General features: G+C 34.6%; 1 protein-coding gene across 1 annotated transcript; it reads left to right on the forward strand.

The window, feature by feature from the left end:
* The first annotated feature begins 285 nt into the window (after window positions 1-285).
* On the forward strand, window positions 286-967 carry LOC131599324 (auxin-responsive protein SAUR78-like). Its single transcript, XM_058871726.1, has one exon. The coding sequence runs from the start codon at window positions 359-361 to the stop codon at window positions 746-748; it is 390 nt and encodes a 129-aa protein (XP_058727709.1). The 5' UTR covers window positions 286-358; the 3' UTR covers window positions 749-967.
* Window positions 968-12545: the final 11578 nt, after the last annotated feature.

Raw genomic sequence — 12545 nt, forward strand, 5'->3', positions numbered from 1 at the left:
TTTTGTTGTGTATCGAAATGCAACTCACTTAAACATTAACTACAAAATAAATATGATTAATTTATTAACTTAATAAAAAAACTTCCAAAAGAGCTCGAAAGACACCTAATAATAACAGAGAGAAAATCATAGAAGTTGACAAAGCAAAGAACGGTTCAAAATTCATACCCACCAAAGTCCAAACGCCAAAAAAAACTCAACTATCGTTTTGGCCACTTTCTTTTTCTTAATTAGATGCTTTTTACCATTTAAACCTTCTCCTATCCTTTTTATATACATCCCAAAACCGAACCTTCCCTTCACCTTCTCACACACAAGCATAACCATTAGCCTCTCTTTGTCTCTTCAACTTCCAAACATGACAAAAGTTGCAAAACTAACAAAACTCAAGTCAGTGCTGAAGAAATGGAACACCTTCGCCTATTACAACAACAAGCACAACCGCTCTGACATCAGAGCGGTTGTGAACGAGGACGAGTCGTGTGCGTTATCAGAACAAGACCTTCGTCCCGTGTTTGTTGGAAAGACGAGGCGTAGGTACCTTGTTAACTCCGATGTTGTTGGACATCCGCTGTTTCAGGAGCTTGTGGACAGGTCTCGCAGCTCGATCGAGGTAAACAATGACGATGATGATACCGTTAATGTGGCTTGTGAAGTTGTCTTGTTTGAACATATGTTGTGGATGATCGAGAATACTGATCCTCAACCGGAATCTTTGGATGAACTCGTTGATTATTACAGTTGCTAGGTGTGTGGTGGTTGCATTTGTTTGTAACAATTTTAAAGCAAACGATCTTGCTTGATGGTGATGAAAATATCATCCCGTGTATATTTTTAATGCATGATGATTGATAGTGATTGTATTCTATGTAACTGGGTATAAACATATAAGATTAATCAGAGATTGATCATTGATCATTAAGTATTGTTTTGCGGGTTTACCATGATATTAATATTTATTTTTACTTCTAAGTTCTACCAGAAAAAGTAGTATGTGTAAGTTACTTAAAAACATTATATACTCCTCTATATTTTTTTGCAATATAAACAAATTGTATTAGAGAGAATGCATAATCCAACTCATTACAAAAGAAATGGTGCTATCCACCTGCTTAAAGGACTATATAGTGCACCCTTTTCAGAATAAAGGACAGACAAGTTAATACAGCGATGTACGGTTTTATATACTCTTTTAAATGATATTTTATAATTTGAGGGTATGTGTCAATGGCAGTTATGTTTGTTGAGAAAGTAATTCTTTGTGTCGAAATTATGTTGTGTGTTGAAATTGTAAGAAGTCGAAATGTTGGAGAAGTGTTTTGACAGAATTTCGACCTAGCATTGTTTTGTTTGCTTTAGTTAGTTAGTTGGAGACTGTTTAGTGACAAGCAACCTCACCCTATAAATAAACAGGTACATGTTGAAGTGTAATTGCACATTTAGTATCATTGGGCCTTGTGTGTTTGGGCGTCAATTAGTTTAGCCCAATATGGATTTGTATATTTACTGCATTTACTTTGTAATTGTTAGCAGCGTGAGAATATAGTAGCTAGAATCATTCTTGTAACCGTTTTTTGATTTAGTAAAAGTTAGTTACACAAACACTCTATCTCTTTCTCTTCATTTTGTTCATCTTTGTTCATCTTGCTCTGCTATGCACCAACAATTAATATATAGAGCTCTGGTTCAGATCCACGAGTGTACGTAAGACGTGTGTGATTGATTTCGTTGTTCTTGAATTTGCGTTGAATTCACGATCGAAATCGTAGTGGAATCACATTTCTTAATTTCGAGGGATTGAGAAACACAAGTGTTCTGTGAGATCTGAGTGATTTCTTGCACAATATTGAAGATGAACGATGGAAACAGTGGTTTAAATACGAAACTTCTGGTGTTTGATGGAAAGAATTAGAATCGGTGGATGATTCAGATGCGTCTGTTGTTTGGCGTTCAAGATTTGCTTGATCTAGTCTACGATGGTTACACGCTGGTTGATACGGATGCAGCAGAAGCGCAAAGAAATGCGTAACGAGAAACGAAAGGATCAGAAAGCGTTGTCCAACATCCATCAGTGCGTGGATACGAATGTGTTTGAGAAGATCTCTGATTCGACGACGACGAAGGCTACATGGGACACACCGGTGCAGTCCTATGGCAGTGACGCATTAGTGAAAAAGGTGAAATGTCTACGTAAGTAGTATGAGAATCTCAACATGAAGAACAATGAAAAGGTCCCTGAGTACATCTCTAGAGTGATTCTGATCACTAAAGAGATGAAAGTTTGTGGAGAGACACTCTTAGAACTAGTGATTATTAAGAAGGTAATGAGATCACTTACTCGTTAGTTTGATTACATTGTTGTAGCTATTGAACATTCTAAGGATCTGAGCATCATGAGAATTTTTGAGCTGCAAAGCAGTCTAGAAGCATAAGAGTTATGTCTAATTGAGAGAACCTCTAAGAGAGAGGTTAAGCAGGCTCTGAAGGCGTCTTCTGGTAGGAAGAGTCGGAAGACTTCTTGGCTAGAAGACAAGAAGAGATATGGTGGTTCTCCGAAGTCAAAAGCGTCCAGCTCTGATGAGAAGAAACATCAGAAGGGAAGGGACAAGCCTAACAAGAATAAAATTCAATGCTACTGATGTAAGAATTTTGGTCAATATGCTTCGGAGTGTTGGTCAAATAAAGGAAAGAAGTCATAAGAAGCAAATATATCCAGAGAGTTTGATGATGAACCTCTGATATTGATGACTTTTGACTCTGATAATACGGAATTGTCAAAATGATGGTATATTGTTACTGGCTGTTCAAATCACATAACTGGAAACAAACAATGGTTGATAGACTTTGACTTCAGAAACAAGACAAATATTAGATGTGCTAATGATAAGTTCCTTAATACCAAAGGAATGGAAAATGCTAGAATCAAAGTGCAGAATGGTAAAACTGTTCTGATCAAAGATGTTTGGTATGTTGTTGGGATGAAGAGCAGTTTAATGAGTGTAGGTCAGCTAATTGAGAAAGGTTTCTCAAACTATGAAGGACAATCTCTTGAAGTTGTATGAGTCAAATTAGAAGCTGATTATGCAATCTGAGCAGAAAAGCAACACATCATTCAAGGTGAATGTGGAGACAGTTGAAAGTAAATGCCTTAGGGCAGAAAGTATTGAAGGTGACAGTGAGCTATGTCATAAGAGATTGGGGCATATGAACTTTAGAAGCCTGGAGCATCTGAGTTCTAAGAAGCTGGTACATGACATTCCAAAGATTGTGAAGCCTAAGAAGTCATGTAAGGTATGCATGCAAGATAAGCAATCTAGATTTCCATTTGCATCAAAAGTGGTTCAAAGAGCAAAGTATGCTTTTGGAGTTGTGCATTTTGATGTGTGTGGGCCATTCCCGGAACCATTAATTGAAGGAAACAAGTATTTTGTGTCATTTGTGGATGAGTTCACAAGAATGACATAGGTAGCACTCATTAAGTTTAAGCATGAGGTGTTTACTGAGTTTCAAAAATTCAAGGTGAAGGCAGAAGGAAAAAGTGGTCAGAAGCTGAAGATAATCAGAACTGATGGTGGAGGAGAGTTTAACTTTACCAAGTTCAGACAGTTTTGTGAAAAAATGGAGTTGAGCATGAAGTGACTGCTCCATATACTCCATAGCACAATGGTCTTGCTGAAAGAAGAAATTGTACTTTGCTTGATATAACAGGGAGCATGCTGAAGGAGAAGAAGCTACCTCACTCGTTGTGGGGAGAAGCTGTTGCCACTGTAACATATGTGCTCAACAGGTGTCTAACTAAGAAGCTGAAGGAAATTGTTCCTTTTGAGAAGTAGAACAGAGACAAGCAAAGTGTGATTCATCTTAGGGTATTTGGTTATGTATGTTATAAACATGTTCCAAATGCTAAGAGAAATAAGTTGGATGATAGAAGTAAAGTAATGTTACCGGTGGTGTACCACAATACATGAGCTTATAAACTTTATTGTTCGATCTCTAAGAAGGTGAAATTCAGTAGAGATGTCATAACGAAAGAGTCAAAAAACTTGAGATTGGAACACGTCTAATCTTGCCTCTGGTGTTAGATGTACTTATGAAGGAAGTTTGGAAGTTATTTATGAAGATGAGTCAGAATCAAAATATGATTCTGATTTTGAAGGAGAATTAGAGTTTGAAGGCGACTCTGAAGGTGACTTTGATGGAGTAATCATGTGATCAAAACTCTGGGGGTCAAACTTCTGGAAGTAATCATGCTTCTGGAAGTAGTCATTCTTATGAAGGTAGTAATTCGAAAGGAGGTGTTTCTGGAGGAGTTCTAGAAGCTAACACTGTTCCAGGTTCTATAGAAGATTTAGAACAAGTTCAGAGACCATAAAGAATGAGACAAATACCTAAAAGGTTGGTATAGTTTGACATGTTACGCGATACTAAAATAGACTTTGAAAGCAAAGTCATTCAGTGTGCCATATTAGTAGACTCTGAATCTGTGAGTACAGAAGAAGAACTCAAGAACGAAGTCTGACTAAATGCCATGAAAGATGAACTTGAGGCTAAAGAAAGAAATAAGACTTGGTAGTTAATTGAGCTTCAAAAGGAGAAGAAAGTCATTAGCGTCAGATGTATTTTCAAGGTAAAGTTGAAACCAAATAGATCAATTGGGAAACACATAGCGAGGTTAGTAGCTAGATATTTTATTCAAAAACATGTGATATATTACTTTAATGTGTGATCAGTGGCTTTTACACCGTTAGTTACCGTTGATTTTAGTTATCATTTCTTTATTTTGTCGAGCATTTTACTTCATTCTTCTACTTTTTATGCTTTGGTTGTGTATTGTACTGTTTGCAGGCTCAAAGGAATAAATCGAGACAAATCAATGTGAAAAAGTACAAAAAATGGAGTTTTGAAGGAAGTGAAAAATATGCTACAGGAGGCCTGACGCGACCACCCGTGTCACCTGATACCGCCTGCGTCAGGATGAAGCATGGCCAAGAAAATGCAAAAGAGATGAAAGTCAGGGGGCTGACACGGCCCGTGTCACCAAATTTGAGATTTGGAAATTTTCAGCATGTTTCTCATCGTGACAGGCTAGTAGTATTTTGATCATAAGTAGAGCTACGTAACTCAGAATGACGTGGTTTTAGCGGAAAAATTTTGCTAACGAAAAGGGCTACAACTTTGATGAAGACTTTAAAGCCAAATTCTGATGTCAGGAGACCTGAGACAAAAATCAACTTTTAAGATGACAGAAGTCTGACACGGGTGCCCGTGTTGGCTGACACGACTCGTGTCAGCATGTGACGCTGATTTCATGATTTTTTTTATATGTTATCTATGGGTTAAGCTGTGGGGGTGTTTTGGGTACTTCCAACCGACCTAAGTGATTGTGTGATATTTAATTGAGTTTTGAAGAAGAATGAAGGGACTTTTTGGCCGAGAGAAGAATACACGATTGAAGATTGGAGAAAATAAGAGTTTGGGAGAGAAGAAGGTTTTCTTGAACGGAAGCGATTGAAGATAAACTTTCATCTCAATTCTTGTAATGTCTCTTTTTTATATTTTGTTTTCTTTGAACGATATGAGTAGCTAAACCCCCAATGCTAGGGGGTGTCCCTGATTTGATTCTGTAATGATTTTGAATTCCTGAGTTCATCAATAGATTTGTTTTCTTATTCAATTCAATTGTACAAGGTTTTTATGCTTTCTTTGTCGGACCAACAAGATTGATTTACGGTTAACAACCAGCTGGACCACGGTTATTGAGGTTTTTGTACGATTAAACTATAGTAGATATCACATAGGAATAGGGATACCCTATAGTTATCGATTAACTCTTGATAATTCAAAGGATTGATTTCATCATAATTCGCTAAGGAATTAGGATTTAGGATGAATATTCAAAGGTTTTCCAGCTAAGGAATTAGGGGAAAATAATCTAAAGGGCGGTAATTAAAGGTTATGAACTTGTTGAAGAAATATAGATTCAAGGTTATTACAGGGCAAATCATACACTTTACCCTAGCATGCTCTCATATTTGTTAAAACCACTTAGTCAATTTTTTGTTATTTTATTTATAGTTAATTTATAATTGCAAATAAAAATTCCAATTTAAGTTTTTGTTTAATTGAATTAAGAATTAGAATTCTGTATTGATACGCAGTCCTTGAGATCGACATTCGGGGAATTTCCCCTTTATTACTACAGAGGCAAAATAGTACACTTGCTATTTTACCGAGCAAGATGTTTGCACCTGTAGCTAGACATGAATCAATGAGGTTGGTGATCAATATAGCTGCAAATAGGAATTGGTCTATGATACATCTGGACGTTAAACTTGAATTTTTGAACGGTCCTTTATAGGAAGAAGTTTATGTGTCACAACCTCCTAGATTTTTGAAAAATAATCAGGAAGGGATGATGTAGAAGTTGCATAAAGCTTTGTATGGACTGAAGCAAGCGCCCAGAGCTTGGAACTTGAAGATTAATTAGCTTTTTAAGAAGCATGGGTTTTAGAAATGTGAGATGAAGGATACTTATGGAGGCAATATGATTCTGGTGTGTCTTTATGTTGATGACATATTGTTGACAGGGAGTAGTTCTGATGAGATAGTCAAGTTTAATATGGTGTTGATGAATGAATTTGAGATGACTGACCTAGGAAAGTTGGTATACTCTCTAGGGATGTAGATTTTGTACTCTAAGAAGGATATCATTCTGCATCAATTGAAGAATGAACTTGAAGAGATCCGAGCTGACAAATTGTAAGTTTTTAATCATGTCTGTTGAGACGAATCACAAGCTGGATTTTGATTTTGAGGGTGATGATGTAGATGCTACAACTTTCAAAAAGTTGTTAGTAGATATGACATCTGTTACGCAGTTGGAATAATGAGTATGTTTATGAGCAAACCAAAGTGGTCACATTACCAAGCTGCTATTAGGATTCAGTGGTATATTAAGGGGACTCTGAAGTTTAGAATTTTGTTCTCTTCTGAAGCTCAGTCTGAGTCAGAACTGATGTGTTACTCAGTTTCTAATTGGTGTGGTGATAGAGTTGACAAAAGAACTACTTCTGAAGTTTGGACAGTTCTTGGTGCTCTAAGAAGCAACCAGTAGTTACGTTGTCAATTTTTGAAGCTGAATACATTGTAGGTACTTTGTCTGCATGTCAAGCTGTTTGGATGCTGAATTTGTTGCAGGATCTGAAGATCAAGGTGATGAAGCTTGTGAAGTTGAAGATTGACAACAAATCTGTCATAAGTCTTGCCAAGAACCCAGTGTTTCATGGAAGACGCAAGCACATTGATACAAAATTCTATTTTCTGAGGGATCAAGTCCATAATGGAATGCTAGGAATTGTGCAATGTAGCACCCAGAAGCAACACAACTTGCAAATGTTCTGACAAAAGCTGTCAAAACTTAACACTTCATCAATTTGAGGAACACAATTGGTGTTGTTGATTTTAACTCTGAATGTGAATTAAAGAATGTTGTTGAAGTGTAATTGCACATTCAGTATCATTGGACCATGTGTGTTTGGGCTTCAGTTAGTTTGGCCCAATATGAGCTTATAGTAGAATCATTCTTGTAACTGTTTTTTCGATTAAGTAAACGTTAGTTATATTTTTTCTCTCTTCTTTCATCTTCATATTGTTCATCTTTATTCAATTTATTCCGCTGTACACCATCAATAATTAGGTAAAAAATATTATTAATTTTTACTATAAAAGCACTACTGCTTACATTAATGGATTGATAGGTAGGGGTGTTCGTGGTGCGGTTTGGGAGGTTTTGATGCTAAAAATCATCCGAACCGCAAGAGAAAAAAACGTGCGGTTTGGTTTAGTTTGGTTCGGTTGGCTTTCAAAAATAAAACCAAACTAATGCGGTTTTGATTGGTTCGGTTCGTTCGGTTTTTTACAAAAAACAAATTGAGCCATACATACACATATAGAGGAAAATATAATTTTGTGTTTAGTCGTTCATACATTACTATAAAAAAATTTATAATTGTTAAAATAAGATTATAATTTGATACATAAAAATGCTCTTACAATTTTATGTTAGGTCTAAAAAATGACATACATGAAATTACATTCGTAAATAAATATTATACAAAGAATACGATAAAATATATTTTGTCAAAATAGTATTTATAAATGAAGAATATTTTATTTTTTTGATGATATATAAATAAAAATAAATATCATACGAAGAATATGATAAAATATACTTGATTTCTCTAAAAAATTAAAGAAATATATATTAGTTAGTAATATTTATAACATAATGCGGTTTGGTTTGGTTTGGATCGGTTTGCAAAATACAAACCGCAAACCGAATCAAACTGCGCGGTTCTATTAAAAAAATAATCCATATACATCCGAATCAAATGCGGTTTTTTACGGTTTCGATTTGGTTCAATTCAGTTTTACGGTTTTCTATTGGGCAGGTTTGATTTTGAACACCCCTATTGATAGGTAGTTCACTCATTACATGTTATTAGACCATAACATATTATACATTACTTTGATTCTTTGTTGCCTAACTTTTAATGCTAGATGAATCAGCCTGAGTACTACGTGTTCTAAAATTTATAGCTTGGTGTAATTCACTACATTAATTTGCAATTTATTTATTGCTTATACGAAAAAGTCACTATTGTTGAGTCATTTTACTGATACTAATGGAGTAAACTACAACTCATGGCTTTTTCTTATTCTTTAGACCTTTCACTATGTTTATCTTTCTCACAACATCTATAATAATATTATTATAATTTTAATTTTACTTGTTTTCTCTATGCCACTCTTAAATTTTAAGTTAAAATTCATAATTTTATATTTAAACTCAAATAACAATAATAGGTATAAAGTCCAACCATTCCTACTAATTTGCAGTTGGAAACCCTAAGAAATTTTTTTTAAAGTTGAAGTGGTGGTTGCTACTTGCTTCACAGAATTTAGTGACATCTAATTAAACCTAATTATTAACACCAGCTACTACACTCAAGAAAAATGTTTGGTCAATTATGAAGCACTAACACTCTTTTTGTTATGCCACGTAAAGTAATGGAAACTAGTATAAGAGTGTGTACATTAGACAGCTAGTGAAGTCAACAACTTTTAAGGAGACAGGAGCCACAAAGAAATGCTGTTGCTCCATATACTTTGAAGTTGTTGAGAATTGAGATGATTAATTATCATACAAGGCTTGGAATATAATGTAGAAAACAACAAGATGATGATTGGTTAGTTAGAGGTGCATTCGTTAATCCATATTTTAGAAGGATGCACGTCTCTTAAATTATATTAAATATAAATGTGTGTGTGTTGAAGTTTTTGTTTTTCTTGAACTTATGGATTTGAACAGAATTTAGCAGCCTGTCAGGTTATATATTTTAATTTGAAAACATAGAAGAAACGGCACCAACCTTAAAGTAAATTTTGTACCGGACCTTCAATTATTAAGATATCAAAAGAAAAAAAAAGGAAAAAAAAAAAAGGTAGAAATATAATTATTATATTTGCAAATCATATTCAATACTCTATTTCAAACATTCTCAAAAGCCTTACCATTTTCTTCAAGATTTGTATTTTTAACACACTATTATTAGACTTATCTACATCATTAACTTTGTTTTCGTCCGAAATCGTAGGTAAGGTAACTTCATTTTTATGTGTAATGTGTTGGGAAAATAATAAACATAGAGAAGAAATAGAAACACACTAACAATACAAATACAAAATATTAATGTGAAAACTTTAAATTCGAAAAAAAATTACGGTCGTTGTCAAATAACAATTAGAGAATAACATTATGTGAAATTTTTTACAGCATATAATATACTCTCACATAACCCTGGTCACCAGTACACTCACACCCTCAAAAACAAATATTTAACTACATCTCACAACACTCTAATACAAGAGCAGAAGAGAAAAAGAAAGGCAAATACAAGCTTAAAGTGCTTTTGATGGGTGCATCTTGTAACGAAAAACTTAAATTATATATATAGTCTTGGACTCTCTCTTCCTTCACAAAACTAAGTAATGCGGGACTTCTTCAACATATATATTTTCAACCAAACCCAACAATCTCCACCTTGATTAAAAATTATACGTAAACTTTCATTGTCTTCACTGACAATCATACTCCACCATAAAGAGTATAGTCACTTGAAGCTTCACCACTCCAAGAAATTTCACATTGTCTTCACCGACAATCATAATTTTAAAAACTATCATACTCTCTCCTAAAAAATATATTTCACTTGAAGATAAATCACTTCAAGACTTTCACATTGTCATCACCGACAATCATATACTTTATCATGAAGAATAAATTTCACTTGAAGCTAAACCACTCCAAGAATTTCTACTTGCCAAAAACCAGGTTGAAAACTTATGGTGTAACTTCCTTGTTGACAGGAACCTATTCAACCACCGACATAATCTTGCACCTTGTGTAATCTTGATTTTATCAACGCATCTTAGACCAAAACTTTCCATAATTCAAAAAATAATTCTTCCATCAATTTTCTATAACCCAAACTGCACACCGGAACTTGTGACTGCAGCTTAACAACTCTTTCACAACACTACCCTTATTTTTTGATAAGGAAGATGAGACAAACTGCAACCACTGAGCATACTAAGAAGTCATATTCCCGGATAAAACCAAAATCTTTAATAACAGTTGTTGAGAAAATAACAAACATAGAGAAAAAATAGGAACACAATAACAACACAAGAGATTAACGTGGAAACTCTAAATCCGGAGAAAAACCCCGACCGCTTTCAAATGACAATCAAAGAATAATACTATGTGAAAATTGTTACAACACATAATATACCTTCAAATAACCCAGGCCCCCAGTACACCTACACCCTCAAAAACAAATATTTAACTATATCTCCCAACACTCTAATACAGGAGCATAAGAGAATAAGAAAGACAGATCCAAGCTTAAAGTGCTTTTGACTGATGCATCTTGTAAAAAAAACTTGAATCCTATATATAGCCTTGGACTCCCTTATCCTTCCCAAAACCAAGCGATGCGGGACTTCTTCAACATATATATTTTCAACCAAACCCAACATAATGTTGTTTATAATACGTGTTACAAAAATAGATATGGTATTCCAACATGTTATCAACTCAGTATTTGAGGAATTTGACGTTGTTGGTGTGGTTCTTGTTAGTGCGTAAGGCACTTTTAGTGAGGAGATAATAGAGAGATAATAAAGATTATATTATTGAATTGAATTGTTCAAATAATGATACAGACTATGACTATATATAACCCTTATTGGGCTTGGGCTTACACATTTGGATTATATTTGGTACTATTATATTAATTTATATTTGATATTATATCTATAATATATTAATCCCAATTATATTTCAACATACCCCATATAATCCAAGTTATCGAACAACTCTAAAAATAGTCAATCTGAACTATTCCTAATTTCTTTCTCAAATTTAGAAATCTATTGATCTTCAATCCTTTGGTGAAAATATCGGCCAGCTGTGCTTCATTTGAGCAATGCCTAACTTCAAGTTCACCTCAATTTACCTTCTCCCTTAAGAAGTCAAATATAGCTTCGATATGATTAATCCTTCCATGCATAACCGAATTCTTCACCTGACTTAAGGATGACCTGTTTTCGATTTGCAACACCAGAGGTTTCTTCACTTCGACCTCCATTTCTTCAAGTACTGATCTGATCCAAATTTCTTGGCCTGTAACATAGGATACTACTATATATTTAGCTTCACACGATGATAATGCCACCACAAGCTGTTTCTTCGAACACCATGAAATCAGGGCACCAAATACTTGAAAGAAATATCCAATTGTGCTTCCCCGATCTTCCTTATCTCCACACCAATTAACATATGAAAAGCAAGTAATTGTTGCTTCTTTGCCTTCAGAGTCTCGTCGAAATAGAATTCCATAGTCTATCGATCCTTTTAGGTGTCTTAGAATTCTTCTTAAATCTTTCATGTGTGACACTCTTGGTTCAACTCATGTATTTGCTCATTAATTCGACTGCAAAACCTATATCAAGCCGACTGGTGCACACATATCTAAGACATCCAATAATTTGCTTGACCAAAGTTACATCAACTCTGTCTTCCTATCCATGCTTCTCGAACTTCAAGTTTTTTTAACAGGTGAGGATGCAGGATTCAAATCATCCATTTTGAATCTCTTGAGTATCTCTTTTACACACTTTCTTTGATGAAGCACTATACCTTGGTTCTACATTTGAAATTCTATACTTAGGAAATAAAACAATTTTCACAGATCTTACATTTCAAATTCCTTCATCGTTTTCTCTTCAAACTTTGACAAGTTCTCCAAGATATTTCCAATTACTAGCAATTCATGGACATATAAGTAGATAATTTTTATATTTTGTGCCACAACTTGAACATAGAAACCATACTCATATTTTCAGTTGACAAATCCTAATTCAACTAAGTATGAGTCGATTTTCTTGTTCTATGCCCTAGGTGTCTGCTTGAGACCATAGAG

This window comes from Vicia villosa, linkage group LG4 (assembly GCF_029867415.1).
Source record: "Vicia villosa cultivar HV-30 ecotype Madison, WI linkage group LG4, Vvil1.0, whole genome shotgun sequence".
Taxonomy (NCBI): Eukaryota; Viridiplantae; Streptophyta; class Magnoliopsida; order Fabales; family Fabaceae; genus Vicia; species Vicia villosa.

Coding starts and splice junctions, on each gene's coding strand:
- LOC131599324 (XM_058871726.1), top strand. CDS start 359: ATGACAAAAGTTGCAAAACTAACAAAACTCAAGTCAGTGCTGAAGAAA.